The 19915-nt window shown below is 40.4% G+C and overlaps 1 protein-coding gene across 1 annotated transcript in view; it reads right to left on the reverse strand.

Moving 5' to 3' along the window:
- Window positions 1–245: 245 nt before the first annotated feature.
- The window catches only part of COL4A3 (collagen type IV alpha 3 chain), an 88496-nt gene continuing 68826 nt past the window's right edge, over window positions 246–19915 (reverse strand). Inside the window, exons 36-51 of the mRNA XM_019533046.1 lie at window positions 18745–18884; window positions 17515–17641; window positions 17146–17226; window positions 16066–16164; window positions 14967–15017; window positions 13979–14164; window positions 13241–13368; window positions 12594–12666; window positions 10374–10445; window positions 10168–10287; window positions 8022–8120; window positions 6647–6859; window positions 5371–5548; window positions 4103–4217; window positions 2508–2680; window positions 246–644 (exon numbers count right to left, since the gene is read on the reverse strand). Coding sequence (XP_019388591.1) covers window positions 563–644; window positions 2508–2680; window positions 4103–4217; window positions 5371–5548; window positions 6647–6859; window positions 8022–8120; window positions 10168–10287; window positions 10374–10445; window positions 12594–12666; window positions 13241–13368; window positions 13979–14164; window positions 14967–15017; window positions 16066–16164; window positions 17146–17226; window positions 17515–17641; window positions 18745–18884 — 1937 coding nt within the window. The 3' untranslated portion in view covers window positions 246–562. The remainder of the gene's footprint in view (window positions 645–2507; window positions 2681–4102; window positions 4218–5370; window positions 5549–6646; window positions 6860–8021; window positions 8121–10167; window positions 10288–10373; window positions 10446–12593; window positions 12667–13240; window positions 13369–13978; window positions 14165–14966; window positions 15018–16065; window positions 16165–17145; window positions 17227–17514; window positions 17642–18744; window positions 18885–19915) is intronic.

A 19915-nucleotide genomic window follows, 5' to 3' on the forward strand; every position in this document is an offset into this window, starting at 1 on the left:
CAGACATTTGCTGTTGGCTCAGAGGGGGTGCTGGGGAGGGGGAAATCCAACTCCACTTTTAAACTGATTCAGAAGGAGTTACATATCTGCAGCTTTTGCCCCCCCTCCCCCCAGCTCCCTTCCAGATGGGAAGGGGAGAATGGAGGGGAAAGAGCTCCAGGCTGGGGTTTGCCCAGCTCGCACTGGGGAAGATGGGAGTGGATTGAAGCCCCGCCATCTCAGGGGGCGCAAACCCCAGCCCAGAGTTTCCTCCTTCCCCTCCCTTCTCCCTTTTCCATCATGCAGAGAACACCAGGGGTGGGGTAGGGCTGGGCTGCATCAACCCAGCCCCAATCAGACAGAAGCTAATGAAGGTGATCCACTTTGAAGCATCTTCATCTGAACCCTCATGTAACGAGGGTTAATTTGTCGCATGATTGGGAATTTTTCAAGCACTCTGCAACCATGCACTTCTATCAGGACATAGCTGTAGAGCGCTTTCAAGGGGCCAATTCCATGACAAATGTCACTTCTGTCAGTGCCCAAAAGCACAGTTTTATGCTTTATCAAGACAGTCTGACTTTCAGTTTGATTTCATGCAAACCTGACAGCGGCTGATGATGTTTTCCAGTTCTCCTGATTTCATAGTCTGTGGTAAAGGTTTCCTATAAAAAGAAAAAGAAACCACATTTACTTTGCTCTTTCCTATAAGTGCAGGGAAGTGAGCATTTTCTGATTTTGTACTGCTGTGCTCTTTCCCCCTGCACATCAGCTCTCATCTATTTTAGCTTGTCCCACCACAGCATGCATCATAGTGGGCCTTTACACACACCACTGATTTTGAATCAGAGGAAGGCAGAGGGGAGGGGGGGAAAATACCACAATCCCACCATTGTGATATCTTACGCATGAGTCCAAAATCCAAGTCTTCCTGCTGCCTGCAACAGGCTTAGAATCAGGGCTTTAGATTCTCATGATTTTAGAAATTTGTTCTTATCCCCTGCTTAGGTTGGAGGTGGACAGTGGCATGAGCTCTGTAGTTGACAAGACTGGAGACTACTGGGTGCATCTAAGCATTCAATTAATGCGCTAGTACCTCCATTGTGAAGTACTGGAAAAAAGGCACATTATCTTACTTTAATGCACATGAGTTAAAGAGCACAAGGTGCCTGTACACGAGCATGGAGGCTTCTCCGACACACTGTAACTAAGCACATCGGTGCAGACTCAATTAATTGAGTCTGCTTCAGTGTAGTTATTACTGCATTCCAGCAGCCTCCCATGTCTTGTGTATCAGCGTCCCCCGCACTTAAAAATTCTGGTGGGGGTGCTTGAACTAAAGCTTGTTGAATGAGTTTTAGTTCAATCATCCCCACTGCCATTTTTAGGGGGACGCTGATGCCATTTTTAAGGGGACGCTGCCATTTTAGGGGGACGCTACGAGACACTGTAGCACTTTAATAAGAGTGGCTCTAATTAAAGTGCTGTCCCCCTCCACCTCTGGATGATGTGTAAAAGTACCCACAGCTTTTTTGTGATGCTTTAGTGCACATTAAAGTAGGCTAATGTGCATTAAAACACATGTGTAGATGAGCCCAGTGAGTCAGTTTTGTAGAAAGAATTCAGTATTATTGAACAGTAGGGAAATGTTGAGAATGGAGTCTTTAGAAGCACAGGGACATAGCCTGCCATATTCTTTGCAGGTGCCTACGGTTGGCCCTGAAGGGCATACAGCATTTACAAAGAAAAAGGTATAGGGTTTGTTAAAGACACCTAGAAATCATCAACTTTGTTTATAGTATTTATATATATGCACCGCACACACTTAGAGGAACCAGGAATTTGGAAAATACTTGCTTGCCATATCAAAGGTTAGCATTGAGTACCTAACAGGCTAATGAACACCAGAAAATCCAACTGAGATGGTTAGGATTTTACAAGCAGGAGAGCAGTGTAGAACCAGAGCCAGGAAGTTCTAATTAACTGGGCATTGACACAAAAAAGTTTCTACAAGGTAAAGGAGCACAGGGCGTTTTAACACATAAGTTGCTCTGCAGTAATATCTCCTGTGCATGTTCTTACCCTGTGGTAAATAAAATCTAATTCATATCAATTTAACCCTCAAAGTGACTTAATTGCCTCTTTTGGTGTTGGAGATAGTACCTCTTTTCCAGGTACCGGGAGACAAACCCACCATTGGCATAAGCAGGTGAAACTACTGAAGACAATGGAATTACAGTAGCTTATATCAGTCGTGAATGTCTCCATTTGCATTTAAGAGGTCCATTTTGGGAAGGAATGGCAATTAAGGTTCTAATCCTTGACTCTCAAGCCCCTTTGTATTTAGAAAGTTCCAGCACTGCAACACGACCCTGAATCTCATAAAGCCAACCCCAAGATCATCACTGGGGGGATTCTCAGATAATGTGCAGCTAATTAATGGCTCCTCATTGTTTCCTCACTCTGGGCCTGCAGCAAATTTAGTAGATGTGGTTAAGGGAAAGAAGACATGGCTTAGAGTAGCTTACCTGAACATTCTTCTTGGATCCAGTGAAGCCAACCAAAAGCTGTAGGAATTGGCATAGTAATTGCAGGTCCCTCTACCATGGCACTCTATGAATGGAACGACTCGGAATTCTTCCAAGCAAGACCCAGGAGATGCCAATGCTTGACCAGAAGCTTCTGAGCCAGCACCTGTATACTATAATCAAAAAAGCCTTTAATCAAAATCTATTAATCAGGTTTTACTGTATTGGAGGCAAAGTGAAACAAAATACAACAAAATACATCTCTTTAAAACATGCTGTTTACCAAGACATGTTGTGTGACACAGCAGGACAATAGCCATCAGCACAATCTAGTTTTATGAAGGGATGGATTATTGTATTGTTGACTGGTCTTATTTGGTTAGTATGATCTATTCCCTTGTAGTAAGGCCTAGAAGTCTTATGACAATTAAAAGGACTTCATGTTATTTCTTTATCCCCTGAAAAACTGAAATTCCCTTGAAGAGGTTTGGGGCCCATCTAGTTAAGGACCACAAGTAAGTAACTTGATTTCAGATAGATTACTTCTCGTTTTCACAAAAATCAGAAGAGGAATTTTTCATACTTGTAAAAACGGCATCAAAATGACCCCTGACAGCAGAACGGTTTGAACAAACACCTTCTTTGGGGTTGGCAAAAATTTGCATGTTTAATATTAGAACACAATAGTAGACAGTCTCTTTAAACAAACTGTCTTCCTTTCCTTTTCATATTTATGGAGCTTTATATAGAGGTATCCTGGGGAAGGCAGCAAACCTCACATCTCATCTAAAGGGCTCTGCTTCATCTGAAGAGATTGTGGGGCTGGAGAGGGAATGTTTAGCTCAATCAGTCACCCACAATTGCTAACATGGGGCATGGGGAACTTTCACCAAAAAAAGGTAGTATAATAATCCCCTCAATGTTGGCATACATCTTTCTCTGCTTTCCTTTAGCTTCTCCGTAATGAGGTACAGAAGCCCACTGTAGATTTCCTTCAGATCACGAAAAAAGGTGTGCTGTCCTTTTTGTAGAAGGGCTTTGGTCTGCAAATTTGTACTTTTATTGTGTTCTTCTGTGGAGTTTGGCCTTTAAATATGATTTACATTAATGCTGTCTGGTATTGGTAAATCTGTAATTTTGGTTGTTGAAATGGCCCTGATTTGCTGTGGGCTACGCTTGCAATGTAATTAATTTTCAAGTCAGTTCAGCTGCATCCACTAATGAAAACTTCATCATAATTTAAATGAGCATAAAAGGAAGAAGCATTCATTAATTTTCTATCAGTCATAGTATCCCAGCATACCAAGGTTCTCCTTTTTTCTGTCCCCGTTTTCCTCTAATGGCATCTATTTTTGAGTGCAGATTGGAAACCCTATCTGCAAGGAGGTGTTTTTAGGCTCTGCCATTAACCTCTAAATCAAAGGGATTAGAAAAAATCTTGCCTGTTTTCAGCCAAAAAGATCTCTACGACTATTAAACAAGCAAACAAATAAATGATGCTTAACAAATGCCAGTGATGCTGAGATGAGAGGAGCAGGAAAATATGTGACTATAGCAGCTCCCAGCTATAATTTTAGTCTATTTTTTTCTCTTACCATAACAAAGGAAAAACCCTTCCAGAGAGAAATCCAGCCATCAGGACACAAAGGAACTGCAGTTGTCTGACTATGAATTGCTATTACCATTGCAGGTCCTTCACAGACAATACACCTATGATATGAAACGTGTATTAGATAGCAAAAAAGAAATAAGCTGTTCTGGTCCTTGATGATACCTTTTCCCTTTGTTTCAGAAAGTAACAGCAATTTTGATATAAAACTATTTTTGTGCAATGAATGAGAAGCTACAAAGCAGCAGGGAAATCTGGTGAGCAATTTTCAACTGCTACAATATCCATTATCTTCAAAATATTCATGAATAACACTTCACATGACTTGGTGGGGGATTGGGAAGACTATCCCTAGAACACTTTGATCATGCTAAGGCTGGCAATAGGCTAAGGTTCTCTCTTTTTATGAAGCTTGACGTGCAGGCTCTGCAGCTTTACTTGCCAGTATTAAAAAAGATCAGCTTCCTTCTTCTGGCATACAACTGGACTGGAGAGAGAGCAGCTTAGTACCCAAAACTGGCCTGAAGTTCACCTTCCCACCTCCTGATCTTGCTGCTTCTCTGTACAGAGCTGTGGCTTTCTGACATTTAGAGCTGCCTGAGGGCTTTTCTGATGTAGACTTAGTTGCGAAAAGCCACGTGCAACCAAAAATACAGTTGAGGACTGGCATTGTGCAGGGATTTTAGAGCCAGGCTCCCTTTTCTCCAGGCACATCTTGCTTTCTCTACTACTCTAACAGAAAAAGTAGTGAGATCCTAACGGTGTGATTATTTCTAGTCCAGCTGGCATAGCCCTCAAGTGGCTAGGTAAGTGTTGGATGTTCCCAGATACCTGGGTGATAGAATTTAAGAGATGTATCTGCAAACAGACAAGGATTTAAAACAAAACCTTCTGTTGTACACTTGCCCAGAGATATTGAACAGGAGAACATTAACCATCCTGATATATAATTTTCTTGCAGCAATCACAGAAAAATATGGTTTATTCCAATATGTGTGTTAAAGTAAATTCAGCTGACAGGAGAATGACACCTCGTATTCTGAAATTAAAGCTGTTTACATTCAACCTATCCACATCCACATCCAATCTTCGTATACACAGTAGCAGTCAAACATTATAATAATATTGTTCCTGAGAACCAACAGGGTCAGCAAGATTTTGAGTGCTGGGTATGCAAATTAAACCTACCAGATCAAAAAATGATTGCGTGATCTACTCATGTCAGAAGGGGAGCCAATGTTCTTAAACTCATACCTGCTAATATATGGCTCCAAAGCTCTGCCAGAAACTGGTGCCATGTCTGGTGGCATTGCTGCTGCAGTAGACAGCCAATATGAATAGTCATTGCGAGAAGCAAAATTGCAAATCTTGTTGGTGTTACAGAATAAAAATGGCATAGTGGTAAATCTCTGCAGGCAGCTACCAGCCGTTCCTGAAAAGACACAATATGGTAGTCTCATAAAAGGTAAAAGATACAGTTAGTTTGGTAAATGGAACAGATTGGATCCCATCACACCTCTATCGCATTAAAAGTAAAGAGATGTAAAGCATGTAAAGAAAATAAATTATGCAGCTCTGTATAACAGAATTTTAAGAGACAATGGGTGTGTCTACATGTGAATATTAATGTGATGCAATAACCTCTGGTGTAGTTCCTGCTTGAGTTAATTGCTTCTAGGCTCAGCGTTAACATGTGTGCCTAGGACCACAGCTTGCTGAACTGGGGCTGGCAGGGAACCCCGGGGGGCAGGGGGTGGCAGTTTGCCAGTCCAAGGCTGCTCCAATTTGGTTCAGTGCTATAGAGGGACTGACTGGGACACAAGGGTGCTACACTGCAGTGATAGCTGGCAGGCAACCCTGCACTGTAGCACTCCCATGCCCCAGCCACTGTCTACATGTTTGTTGCAGCAGAGTAAATAACTCTGCTGTAGGATAGTACTTGTATCAGGCAGTACTAACTTACGGTGGAGTTAATTAGTTTACTCCAGCCTAATAGCTCTGCATGTGTAGATGGAGACGCTTTACTGCAGAGCTGAGTAGGCAATTCTGCATTAAGCATCTTGTGTAAATGCTCCCTAAGATCATTAAATTAAATACAAGGAGGCTCCATTTTAAAAAATGTTGGAGATCAGAACTAAATCTATTACAAGGGGTGTTTTGCTTTATGCTGTAATACCACTTACTACCCAGTCCCTGACACTGAATGGCCAGGTTGAAAAAAAAAAGCTTGAGTTGCATGAAAAGAATTGCTCCTCTTTGAGCCATGACTCCTGCTCTTGGGTTCTCTTGGAGCAGCACACCTCTCCACCACCCTTTAATTAGATCTAACTGTAGGAGCAGTCTCTTGCCCCAGGCATACAGTGAAGATTGGTAGCTCTAATACTTTCATTCCAGATAAATGATCAGATAAATAATCAGATATTTACTGCATATTTGCTTTTTGTATATGTAGCTTAGCATTATTTTGTACTATTCAGTGAAGAGGTTGTGATCTTTGCACAAAATGTCTTGAAGATTTTTAATACAGTACCAAGGTCCTGTCCATGTGCTCGCTCATTTCCTTGTACAGAAAGCAGAGAATAACCGCTGTAGAGGTGAGATGTTCCAGATGGACAAGAAGGCATCATTGTTGACTGGCTGTGTCGGGTAAAGATGAACCCTCTTCTTGCTGGGCTAGGGATGAAAGCACCTGGGTATCCAGGTATGCCTGGTAGGCCTGGAAAGCCAATGAGCCCAGGTTGCCCTGTGTACAAAACAAATAAAACAAGCCTTTTTTTGCAACCCTTATGGCTCTGTCTATTTTCTAGTAGTGACTGCATTCTGAAGTAACTGTAGAAACACTTGGAATCAAAATTTTAATCAACACACAGATCCAAACTTGAAGGTTTTTGTTATTTATATTGTGTTAGGACCTAGAAACTCTTACAGAGATCAGGACCACTCTGTGCTGGCCTAGATCACACAGGAAAAGGCAATTCTTGTCTCAAAGAGCATACAGTAAAAACAGCAAAACTATGAAGACAAGCAGAGGTGAAATGATTTATGCAAGGCCACAGAGCAAGCTAGTAATATAGTCAGGAACAGAATCTGGAGCTCCCAGCTATCAGTCTAGTATCTGCTCCAATAGAACACATCAGTTTTTATTCTCGCTTTTAGCTACAACTCTCTTTCTATGAGACATATTCTCAAACATTAACCTAACTTGAGAAATTTAACTTTGCTTACTTTATAAAAATGAATATTAGTCAAAATATATATTTAAACTTCTGCTGAATGGAAACAGTATTTAAATAGGTTTCTTATGGAACAACTAAATAAATATTAATATAGTACAATGCATTTTGATTCTGTGCAATAGTGTACAATCAGATGTCTGCACTGTTTACACTGTAAGTATGCCTACACTGCATGATATGGTATAGAGTAGACGATGGCTCCATATTACCATGGGTTAATTTGTGCAGTGTAGATGTATTATGAGAAGAAGACATGGAAAGGTAGTGGTAATGTAAAAATATTTTACAGTGAATAAAGTAAAACATTCAGCTCCATTTTGTTGTTTTACATTAAATGACTGTCTACATAGGAAGGTGCTATGATGGTTTGATGTTGGACGTGGATTTTTAACTAGATAAATAGGCCTGATCAGTAAGAGGCAGAGAAAAACTAAACAACATAATCAGAGAGGAAAGGAATGTTTTCAGGTAAGATTTGTCAAGTCATCATTTCTGCAGGAATATTCATGAGTTGAAAGTCAAGCAAGTACTTATGTGATTTGCTGGACCTGTTTCCAATTAAAAAACGCCATATTATGCTCTTTACATAAATGGAAGGATCCATGGAAATTGGAGTCCAGTTTATCTGCACAACGCAGTATGACTGAATGCATAACTCCTTTACTGTACCTGTATCTCCTTTAAATCCTTTGTCTCCTTTTGGACCAAGTGCTCCAGGTAGACCTGGACTTCCATGACTGCCTGGTTGACCTTTCACACCTTGACTTCCTATGTTGTACACAGGAGAAAGTGTGTTAATAAAATGGTATTCTACATATTCAGAATGGACAACTAAATAAATAAAATCTCTGATCCAGCTGATTATAGTGGATACTGGTACATCAACCTTTTCAAGAATTAAATTATTTACAGTCATGATTCTATGAAATTCCTGTCACCAGATTTCACTTAAAATAATTTAGGAAGATGGTATAAAAATAGCAGCTCTACTATAAATCTCATTTTCATAAGAGACTTGTAGAACTAATACATATATCAATATTATTTTTGTATTTGTTACTTTATTTATATTTTCCAAAAATACCACTGCAGTACTTGTTCCTAGATCTGTAAATAATGTAGATCCCAATATCAGGTGACACTTTTTGTAAAAGACTAAATTAAATACATAAATATACAAACAAACAAACAAATCTCTAATTTATATCCTTTATTAACCTGGAGGAACTGAATAATTCATGTAGCCCATATATTTTAAGTAAGGGCTAACTTCCCAGGGAGCCCTTCACAACCATTTTTTGTTTTGTGCTAAGAGATGGAACTGGGCCAGAATTTTAAACAGTTTCATGTTAATTTGCTTCCTTTCTCTGCAAATACTTGGTTCATTTCCCTGCTGATACGTGTCATTCCCCCACTTCAGTCTGGAAGCTGTAATAGGCAATGATGTTGTTCTCAGCACTAGTTGAGCCCAGAGGCAAGAAGGTTGCTGCCATGTCTCAGCATCAAGATAGAGGCTATCAGATAAGATGGGAAGAAGGCATAGAGCTCTCTATTCACTTGGAGGAAGATCCCTCCAGACTTCATTGAGTGGGAAAGGAAGATCAGGGATGAGAGGGGGGTCTTGAGAGAGAAAAAGAAAAGGACCAGGACAGAAGGGAATGTGGGACAGCGGCTAATTTTATTGACTTCTTCCAGCTCGGCAGACCATACTCATCCTTAAGAACCAGGGCTTCTTCAAAGAGCAAAATTACTGAATTGATGTAAAATGGGGGTGAGGGAGAAGGAAAAAAAAAAAAGCAAATCTAAACCCATGTACTGAACTTGACAAGATCTTTTTTTTTCCTGTCAGTACAGACTATTTGCACAAAAATTAATGAGCATGCATCTATTCAACAGAATGTTTCAAACATTTTGACATGAACGTTGATGATTTTTTCCTTCCTTCTTGCATAGCTCTGTGTTACAATAACTGCTTGCCTACCAAGTGCACTACTACTCAGCTAAATGAAGCAGTTACTATCATACTAAGTTGTTCATGAAAGGAACACTGGGCTCCTATAAACGTGCAGGGAGGCTACTCAGACTTGATTAATGAAGTCTGCTGGAGCGTGGTAATTACTGCACTCCAGCACCCTCCAGTATCATATATATCTGCATGCCCACACTGAAAAATGGTGGCAGGGTGCTTTAAACTAAAGCTTGTTCAATAAGCTTTAGTTTAAAGCATTGGCGACACGTAGGGGGTGCACGCAGGTGCACATGCACCCCCTGAGATTGGTGGTGCTCCCCCTGAGACTGGCCGCTGCCACCGCTGCCAGCAGTGTTTGTGGGCAGTCACTGCTTGCCACCTCCCCCTGCCGCCAACACCGCCAGCAGCGTCTGCAGGCAGTTGCTGATTACCCGTCAGCACTCACCATTCCCCACCCCAACCCTTTCCCCCACTGCTGACACCACCTCGGCCGCCTGTGGAAGCGCCCTGCTCACCACTGCCACACCACCACTACCGCTACTGCCTGTGGGAAGTTGCTGTGCCACCCCCAGGCTCAGGAGGCATGTGACATTCATGGTTTAAAGCACCCTGCCACCATTTTTCAGAGTGGGGACAATGATACATGTGACACTTCAGGCATTTTAATTAGTGCAGCTCAGAGCTGTGCTACTTAAAGCATCCCCCACCCTACCTTCCAGAGCATATCTATAAATGCCCACTATTTTTAAGGAGGCCTAAAAGTGTCTACAAAGAACTGTAGATGCATTAGCTACCAAACCAAGTCTTATCATATGGCCTAGGTTCATGTCCGGTGGTAAAATATACCTGGTAGTCCAGGCACCCCTTGATGTCCTTTGTCTCCTGGTATTCCTGGGTTGCCAGGTGATCCAGGAGGTCCTCTCTCTCCTGGTGTACACATCCTTTTCCTGTTCATTCCAGGGTGACCTACCAGTGGCAATATAATATAGAACTTGTTGTTTTATGTGGACAAAACTGTTTTCTAGAGCTAGAATGAGATGGACTATAATTACCAGGTGGGCCCTTTGGTCCTCTTGGTCCTGGTTTACCTGTTGGTCCAACTGGTCCTTGATTACCTTTTTCTCCTACAAAGGAAGATTAGAGATACGTTTCTTGGTTGCAAATGCCAAGATAACTCTATTTCAGAGGTTCAGTGAAGAAAACTCCAGGTGCAAGAACTCATACAGCTATAACAAAAGAGCTACATTTACAACTGATTCTATCATAGGGTATTATTTAAATATTTACATATCAAATATAAGTAATTAAAAAGGAAAGTTTTCTTTTCCCTAATTTCCAGTCCTGTAAACTCAGCCTATGATCTTACACACGAGCTGGGTTCTTTCTCTCCTACACAATATCATCATTGGTTTGCAGGCCAAATCATTCCAGTGGTTATACCTGCGACCCGACTGCCTTCAGATTCTGTTGCCAGTGACCCTGACTGCCCCTACTGGAACTGCACCATTTTATACATTCAGAATTTATGGACCATTTATTTTCAAGATGTAAAATATGGGATGAAGCCCAGGTCATTCTTCCATAGCTGTAGGTATGAGCAGATTTAACAATGTTTGTATGCTTTAAACAACTCTAAAGCCCTCTGGAAATCGAATGGACAGGTGATAGACTGGGTTACAGCACTGCAAAACAAGCTAAACTCTAGCAAAAATTATCTTGGATGAAACGAGTATAACTCTTAAGTGTTTCACAGTGACACTTTAGATGGGAGGCCGTTGAACATCTGTAACTACAGACTGCAAACAACAGTATTACAGACTTCAAACTACTATAAAGTAGAAATGCTACAAAAAAGCAGAGTTTGAATCATTTATATGTCTGTCTGTCCATATCATGTTGGCCATAAAAACTTAATTTTTGTCTCCACAGTCAGCTCTTGAGTAAGGAAATGTGTACTGGGATGGTCTGCCTCCTTAGGAGGGAGCAGTCAGCCCTGCTGAATCGCTGCAACTATAGGAGCTGCTAACCAGGGACTGACTCACTGGGAGCTTAAAAACCCAGAGAGGGGAGCAGAAAGGGGAAAGTGAGGGAGCATTATGGAGGGGAAGGAGTCAGCTGTGAACAGAACAGCTTGCCACAGCAAGGGGCCAGGCTGTTGTGACTGGGGGCCAGAGCCAAAGAGGTTTCCCTCTGACCCTCTGAGTGCCCATGACAGGGCATCAGGGTTTGGTTTTTATTTGCTTATTTGTCTATGTGGAGTGGCTGAGGAGTTCCTTAGGAAGCAAACTTGACTGCTAAAGCCAGCAGGCTAAGCAACCTGCTTACAAGTGCCATTACTAGACACTGATCTTTCAGACTAAAATGGCATTTTGACAGAGACAACAACAAATATGAAGCAGGTGCCAATGTACTAAATAGGAACATTTTATGGTAGTAAATTCCTTGAAAATAACTTTACCGAGTGAGGCTGATGTGTATCAGTGCTAATTCACTAACTAAAATCAAGTTCACGTTATGAAGACTTTTGGCCGGATACTGATTTAACTTATCCTTATACAAATCAGGAATAATCCCACCAAAATTAATACTTATCCTGGTGCTAAATTAGTATATAAGCAAGTGCAGGAGGCAATGTGCAACCAAGTTATCTTGATTTAGTACCAGAAAAGAAATAGGCATTCATTTTTTCTTAATATATAATCGTGTCTGTAGGGCCCAGTGTCCCTCACTAAGTCTGCAAATTATCAAATAAAAGACAGCCCTGCCCTGAAGAGTTGTGATCGTGGCCAGCCTAACAGTACAACCCACCTACACACACAGATAGTTTTACATATAAAAAGCTGGGGAATTGTCAAAGAAATCCTTAAACTAGCTCTATGCAATCTCTGTTGATAGAAATAGCTTACTTGCAGTTCTGCTAAACAAGTGCCAAACAGGAAGATCTGATATGCTATAGGGACTACCTTGCTTTGTTTGTATTTTTCAGTATACTTACTGCAAAGTTGAGTGGAAGGAAGGGAGTCAGAGGTTTTTTGCTATGTTGGTGTTAGTTTTGGCTATATGAATAAAATTCAATCTAGAGAAGGTGGTATATGATCAGACCTAATTATCTGGTGACGCTACCCTTTTGCTGTTTTATCCTATTCCTGCTCTAGCCCCAGTTTGCTAAGAACAGCCTTATCTTCTGGTCACACATTGGTTTTATGTTAGATCACAATATATAAGTGACTGCACTTGGTCCACAAAATTATGTCTAATAATTAGGATAATACCTTTTACACCTGGAAATCCTGGAAAGCCAACATCACCTGCAGGACCTGGGTGGCCTGGCACACCATTAATTCCCTGCAGGTCAGACAACAAGAAAAAATATAATAGTTGTATCCACCCAGTGGAAGATATGAAGTCTTTTTATTTTGGATTCAATATGTTGTGGACTGTGACTTTACTATTTCCATTAATTTCTGCAGGTGAACAGAACCAAAAACTGAGTGAATCTCCAAATGGGAATATGAGAATCACCTTTTGCAGAACATGCCGTAACTAGACAGAAAATCTGGCCCTGGTTGTGAACACACTGGAAAGAGCATCCCTGTTGTTTAGAAAATGAACAAGCAGAAAATGAAGCCATGGAAATGTATCTTACCTACCAAGAGCTGCACTGCAGGACTCTAAAACTGGAAAGGCAATGGCATTGCTAGAATTTCATGTTTCTGTGCTCTCAGAAGCTTAAGTACAATAAGCACCCATCTTAAATTCTTTCTTCACAACTTTTTCACTGGAGTATAATTTTCCCCATCACTGAATTTTTAAAAGGGATTAAAAAATGAGGAATCTTTATTCCACTTAGTATTAGACCTGGAGGACCAGTATCACTTTTAAAAGAGATTAAAAAATGAGGAATCTTTATTCCACTTACTATTGGACCTGGAGGACCAGTATCACCTGTAGGTCCTGGTGGACCTGGGATACCATCTTCCCCTCTATCACCTCTGTCTCCTCTTCTGTAGATAGTGAGGCCAGGAGGTCCAGGCATACCAGGCAGACCTGCTCAAAAAGGATGAATCAGTGAAGACAATGGATTGTGATGGTTCCACCAGCATTCTTTTCAATGCAGAAATATGCTCATTTAACAAATAAAACACACATTTTTTTCCCCAGCAACCAGCCCTGCTAACTCAGTCTGGGCTCTAGAGCTTGGTTATTTCCATTTTTGTACCATCACAAATTGTAAAGGTTTTATGGTCCTTATTAGGTCTGCACCATTACCCTTTTACTTCACATCTTCAAATTTGACCCGCAGTGATCCCTATGTAAATCCACGGCCCCACTGAATTGGTGCAGGACATGAGGAGAGTAGGTAAAACAGGGTATGAGATTTAAATACAGGGGTGGGATAAGGATTTTGGCAGATCACGGACACATGCTTTCCGGATTGAGAACGATTACAATATTTTATTTTTCACTTGTATCACACTGATTGTGTGTGATGTTCTACAATGGTAAACAAACATTAACTGGTAAAGCAACTACTTGTTCAATCATAAAGTGCACCTGCCATATAAGTCCCTCTTATCTCTAATTCTATATATGTTAACCTAGTCTTTCTAGCCATTAGACCTTCTTTGAACATAAATACAAAATGATAGCAACACACCTGGTTTTCCATCTATGCCAGCAATACCTTTATTTCCTTTCTGGCCAGTAATCATTTCACCAGGTACACCTGGGAGTCCTGAGGGTCCATTCAACCCAGAAGGTCCAGTTGGCCCTTGTTCACCCATTAGACCTTTAGTACCTGGAAGTCCAGGAAAACCAGGCAGCCCCCTGCCACCTTTGCTTCCTGTGTAACATAAAAAAAGGATAAATGTCCTGGGATACCATTCAGGGGCCACTTACCACTTTTAGAACTATGACAGCAGACAAAATACCCATTTATTATCTACAAAAGATGGGATTCACCCTTGCTCCTTGCAAGGCAAGATGGCTCTGGGAAGGCAGCACTCAGAGTGAAGGACACACTGCTTTTCCCTTGAGACTACACTTAGGAGTTTGCTGTGATTGAAAGTTCTCAACAAAGGAGTGACAAGATGCAAAGAGAAAAGACAGAGATTTTTTGACACCAAGATCCAAAATGCAGTTTTGGAGATGCAACTGACCAAACCAATTAAATCAAGACAGAGATAAAGGTAACTTCAAGTCAGAGATAAAGGGCAGTAAGGATATCAATAACTGGTTCACTTTTGCCCTTAATATTGTTCTGAGATGCTTGGCTTAGATGTGGAGGAAGATCTTTTCATAACTGAGGTAAGTTACCACTACACTAGTATACTGCTTTCTTGTACCCTGATAGATAATGAGTAGGTACAATGTAAAGGCTGTGACCACACCTTTCTGGAGGCACAAAGATGTTTCTGTGATTTGCCTTTATTATGACACTTATAAATAAGAGCTCCTGCAACTTAATATATGGAGCCAGATCACTGGTCTTGACTGAAAATTATTTGTGCTCTTTTAAGTGTTCAAGTGCCAATTTAACCATCCAAGGACAGAATTCAGCCTTGTAAAAAAGAGGGCAGGTGGTGGAAAAAAAATAACACTATGCTTAAAAACCAAGGGTGCTATCAAATATTAATAAAGCTCACCTTTAGGACCAGGAAGACCTTGTGGACCAGGTACCCCTAGGCCAAGAGCTCCTGAAAAATAATATCTCAGATGAGTGTAGACAGATACAACAACAGTGATAGCAAAGGATCTGGTACAAGCTGTTATGATGCAACTATTATGTCTCCATGTTTCTGCAGTGATACAAGAGCAGCAACACCCCTAAAACTTCAATCCTGCTTCATCAAGTATCAAGGTAAGTATGATTTAGTTCATTTGTATCACTACAAGATCATGTAGACAAGGGGTGTCAAGTAATGACCGTCAGGCTGGATTTAGCTCATGGTGCTGTTCCTTCTGGCCTCTGGAGCTTGTGGAAGGCCAGGGAATGTCTGGACCCAGCTAGCTGGACATGTGGCCCATCACAGAATCTGGGACTACAAGATTCTGTTGGACATTGCCATCAGCAAGAAGACTGAGTGACAGCTCTGATGCTATAGCTTTGGTTGCTCTGCTGCCTCTTAGCCTGCTGCCTCTCTTATTATTGGCTCCACTTCTGCCACCACCATGGGCCCTGTTGTGGGCCACTGTGGGCCACTGCTACCACCACCGTGGGCCACTGCTGTAGGCCCTGCTGCTATTGCTACTACCACATTTAGATCTGCCCTGTGAGGAGACCCACACAGTTCAGATCAGGTCTAGGATGTTGGGTGAATTTGTACCCCCAGTGTAGATATAACAGTTACATGGAAACAACTGGTATGCACTCCCAAGCAGGAGCTCCCCATTCCCCTTTAAAACAGATAAAATATATTTGTCCAACTTAGTAGCCCTTAACTTGCCATTGCAAGCTCAAGTTTACATTTTTCTAGTTACCATCTGTTTGTTCAAGTCAAGCCTCCCTGTTTTAAGTATCTCCAAAAATCTTTAGACTAGTTGTGTTCATAATGAAGGCCTATTTTACAGGGATAATTTAGGCATCTCATACAATGCTAAAGTTTGCTTCTACTGTCAGACATTCATATGAGGAAATCCACCTAAGGAACTGAGGAACAAAGCAGGAAATTCCTTGCAGCTGAAGATGAGAAAAGGAAGTCAAGTAGATAAACCATAAGTAAAAAAATTGTTTCAGTGCAGTACCTGATTCTCCCTTTTCCCCTGGAAAGCCAGGGAAACCATCATGTCCTTGGCTGCCCCTTTCACCAACAGCTCCATCAGCTCCAGGGGATCCTACTGCACCTGAGAATTGTAAAGCACAATCTAGTCATTTTCATTTTTACTTATTTGAAATATAATGCTGCTACTTCAAAAAGTCAAATGTGTTCGCAAGCTTTGAATTCACTGACTCAGTCACATGTTTGGGAACCAGGAATAGAAGAAGTACATTATTATAATAGGTACTTTCTTCTGCTTTCAGAGAAATCTGAGGACTTAGTCCTTCAATGGGATTTATAACCACAAGGGCACAACAACCTTCCTGTTGCACTGTGGAACATTACTGAGCAAGGGAATAGGCTCTGATCTCTACTACACTGTTATAAATCCAGAGTTAATTTTGTTGCAGTAGAGCTAACTCAGATCAGGATCTGCTATGGCAATATTTTATCCTAATTTTCCTAATAAAGACTATTTACCCTGCTGTTTTCACATCCAAAAATGTGCCCTATGAACTTAAATCTCTCTCATTATTTACTTACATGTCTCTCCTTATGTTTACTCTAAAATATTCAGTGCTTCTTTGTTATATTAACAATGAACTATCTTGTCTTTTTCTCCTATCTTTTCTCTGATTGCTTCTTATCTCTGGCCAGAACTTTGCTTTTTGCATCTACCTTGGATATCTCTGTGATATTTTGGTAAAGCAGTCTTTTCTTATCATTTATGAAGATATTATGCTTTTCTGATATCTCCAATACACTGATTATTTTAAAAACAAAACACAACAACAACAAATCCAAAGTAAAGCTCAAGCTGGGACTGAATTGACTGAATTGTGTTGCTAGACTTATATTGGAATGAGGAAAAAACTATTTTTCCTCTTGGAGGAGGAAAGCAGAACCTATATATTCAGGAACACAGAGACTGCAACTACAAAAATATATACATTCCAAAAAGCTCCAAAAGAAGGGAAAAATTTCAACTGTCTCAAAGAAGTGGGAGAAACAAAAACCAGAATTCAGAGAACTGGAAAACAAGGGGGAGAGAGGATACAAATCATACCTGGAAGGCCGCCAGCGCCTCTCTCTCCTGGTTTCCCTTTGTATCCTTTAGCGCCAGGCTCTCCAGTATGTCCAGGTAGCCCTGTCAATGAAAGAGTTTGGGAGAGAGGGATGAAAAAGCTTAGTTACATTGAATTCTGTTCTGGACTAGTTCTACAATCAACCGTTTGCTAGACCTACTGTTACTCTTACTTTGAATCCAAATCAGACCTGGTCTTCTACTGACATAAATTGGCATGGCTGCTTTAACAGCAATAGAGATTTGCCAAATTATACCATCTGAAAACCTGTTCCAAGCCTTTCAATTGGATGATAGTCTTATTTGATGAAAGCATATAAAATCTCACCCTTTCACTGAACCCAAACATACCTGGAGTTCCTGGTCCTCCAAAATCCCCTCTGCTTCCAGGTAGCCCAGGGTCTCCTACAGGGCCTGGCTGTCCTTGCAATCCTCTTTTACCTTTTGTTCCTTGTATCCCTGGGAAGCCTGGGCCACCCTGAAAAAGAGCAGCCACATGCACTATGGGAAGCAGATTTCATTATGTTAAATTGCATATTGGATTATATAGCATTAATATCACATGCCATTTTAAATCTGGTACAAACATATTGTAGTTATTTATTGTGCAATGGTTTGCAGACAGAAAGTAAATTGCAAGAGGTATGTAAAATGCCTTTCTTATACTATCACATAATAGATCATTGACTGTTTCATAGTCCTTAGTTTTTTCAAACACCCATCTAAGGTATATTAAATACCTTCCAAATCAGTCCCCTAAATCTTTGCTCCTCCTTCTCCCCCACACACAGTTTCGCTGGCATCATGCATACATCACTCTCTTCATTTGTGCTGATAAAACTGCTCCTGAAATTAACTTCATCACCTTCTGGGGGGTTGGAATAAACTAAAACTCATCATGTTTAGGTCAATGCCAGGAAAAAGATTATGAAGCAAGTGGGCAATTGATCCAATCTCACAATTCATATGCACTCACACTTACAGTTCCAAGGCTGATTATACCATTATATAGTAAATGCTCAGCTATCAGAGAAATCAGACAGACAGATTAGATGGGTTGTGAGAGTTGTAATGCAATAAATAAAATGATCCAGACATTATAAATTATTTCATCCAGTAAATATAGCACATTGCAATTAATCTGTACTTGTAGAAGCAGTTTTCAAATGCTCATTAACCTGAACATGTGGCATGGAATTAAAGTACTTTTCTGATTAGTTACACTGTTTAAAAAGCATAAACTTATTTTATATTAAAAAGCACAACCTGGATACCTGACAAAGTTATTTTGTGTCATTACTGGCTTGTCAAAAACAGAATCATAGAATTGGAAGAGACTGCAAAAGTCACCTGGCCCCAATCCCCATGCAGAGAAAAGGTACTTTCGGTTCAGAAGCTGACTTTAAACCCAGTCTTCTAGAGAGACTGCAACTATGCTCCTGGGTCTGCTTGATGTAGTGAAGATCAACTTTAAATAGATCTTATTTCTCTGGTGTTTGTATATGGATTTTTTTCTGTATTATTTCAGCCCTTGTTTGCACTTTATAGTATACTATTTCATCCACCATCTTCAGACTGTACCTTGGGTCCTGGTCTTCCTGGAGGCCCAAATTCAGGATAACTTGGTTCTCCTTTGTCACCAAGAATGCCATCAATGCCCGGTAGGCCTATGAAACCTTTTTGTCCAGGAGAACCTGGAGATCCACGCTCTCCCTTTGCACCTGGTTTAAGGCAAATATCACTATCATGTTTGAATGTGTCCCATTTATACATCATACTAAGTATTTCTTGCTTGATGGACTACATGTGTAATAATTAACAGTTTATTAAGGATAATTTATTATAAGAAAATTTGTTCTGTCAAAGAGAAGGTCACAGGTAAAAAAAGGAAAAGAGCAAATTTAAGACAGCATAGGTTACAATCTACAGTAGGCTTATTACATTTACTAGCTGCAATCTAAGTTCAGCTAAGCATGTGTCTGTCTTTAATGTCAGCAACTCAAGACATTTACCTAACAAATTAAGAATATAAGTATAAGGGCAATATACCTGGCATAAATCTTGCATCAATCTGTCATCACAAACATGAAATCGTTCAATTTGAGATGATCCAAAATGAAAATTTCCTAGATCCTGGTATTTCTCCAGCATTTTGCTATGAAGTTTGTGTCAATTATGTGATGTAGGTTGATATGATCATCAATATTTTTTAAATGGACTTTACTTTTATGGGTGCTACTCAGTGCCCACACTTTATTGCAGTTGCACAAGTAATAGCAGTCACTATTGTAGTATGTACAATACTACATCACACTGCATATCACTACAATATGCAACTACTGTCAGGTAGTCAGATGGCTAAACTGTATCATCTGACCTTCCAGTTAATTTCAAGAAAATAATTAGATACTGAGCTAATTAGAAACTGAGATTTTAGAGGTCAGGTAATACAAAAGAGTTTTTAGGAATTTGATCTACAGTGGTAAAGTGACTGTAGAATTTGGCAAGTAATATATAACAGTATGTCTAGGCATAAGTACATGGGGTGGGCTAAATCTGAGTGTTCAAGTTCATTTTTCTAGCCATATTCACATTTTTTTTTCTCAGGTTGATCACTATTCTGCATGGAATAAAATATTCGTTATAATTATACATGACATATTGTGTGCATGTTACATGTACACATCTATATATTAGTGTTACCCCTAGATCCTCTAGCTGCAGTTCACAGAAACCTGAGTGCTAGTTCTTT

Source organism: Crocodylus porosus, unplaced genomic scaffold, assembly GCF_001723895.1.
Source record: "Crocodylus porosus isolate Cpor-Errol unplaced genomic scaffold, CroPor_comp1, whole genome shotgun sequence".
In the NCBI taxonomy this organism is placed as follows: Eukaryota; Metazoa; Chordata; order Crocodylia; family Crocodylidae; genus Crocodylus; species Crocodylus porosus.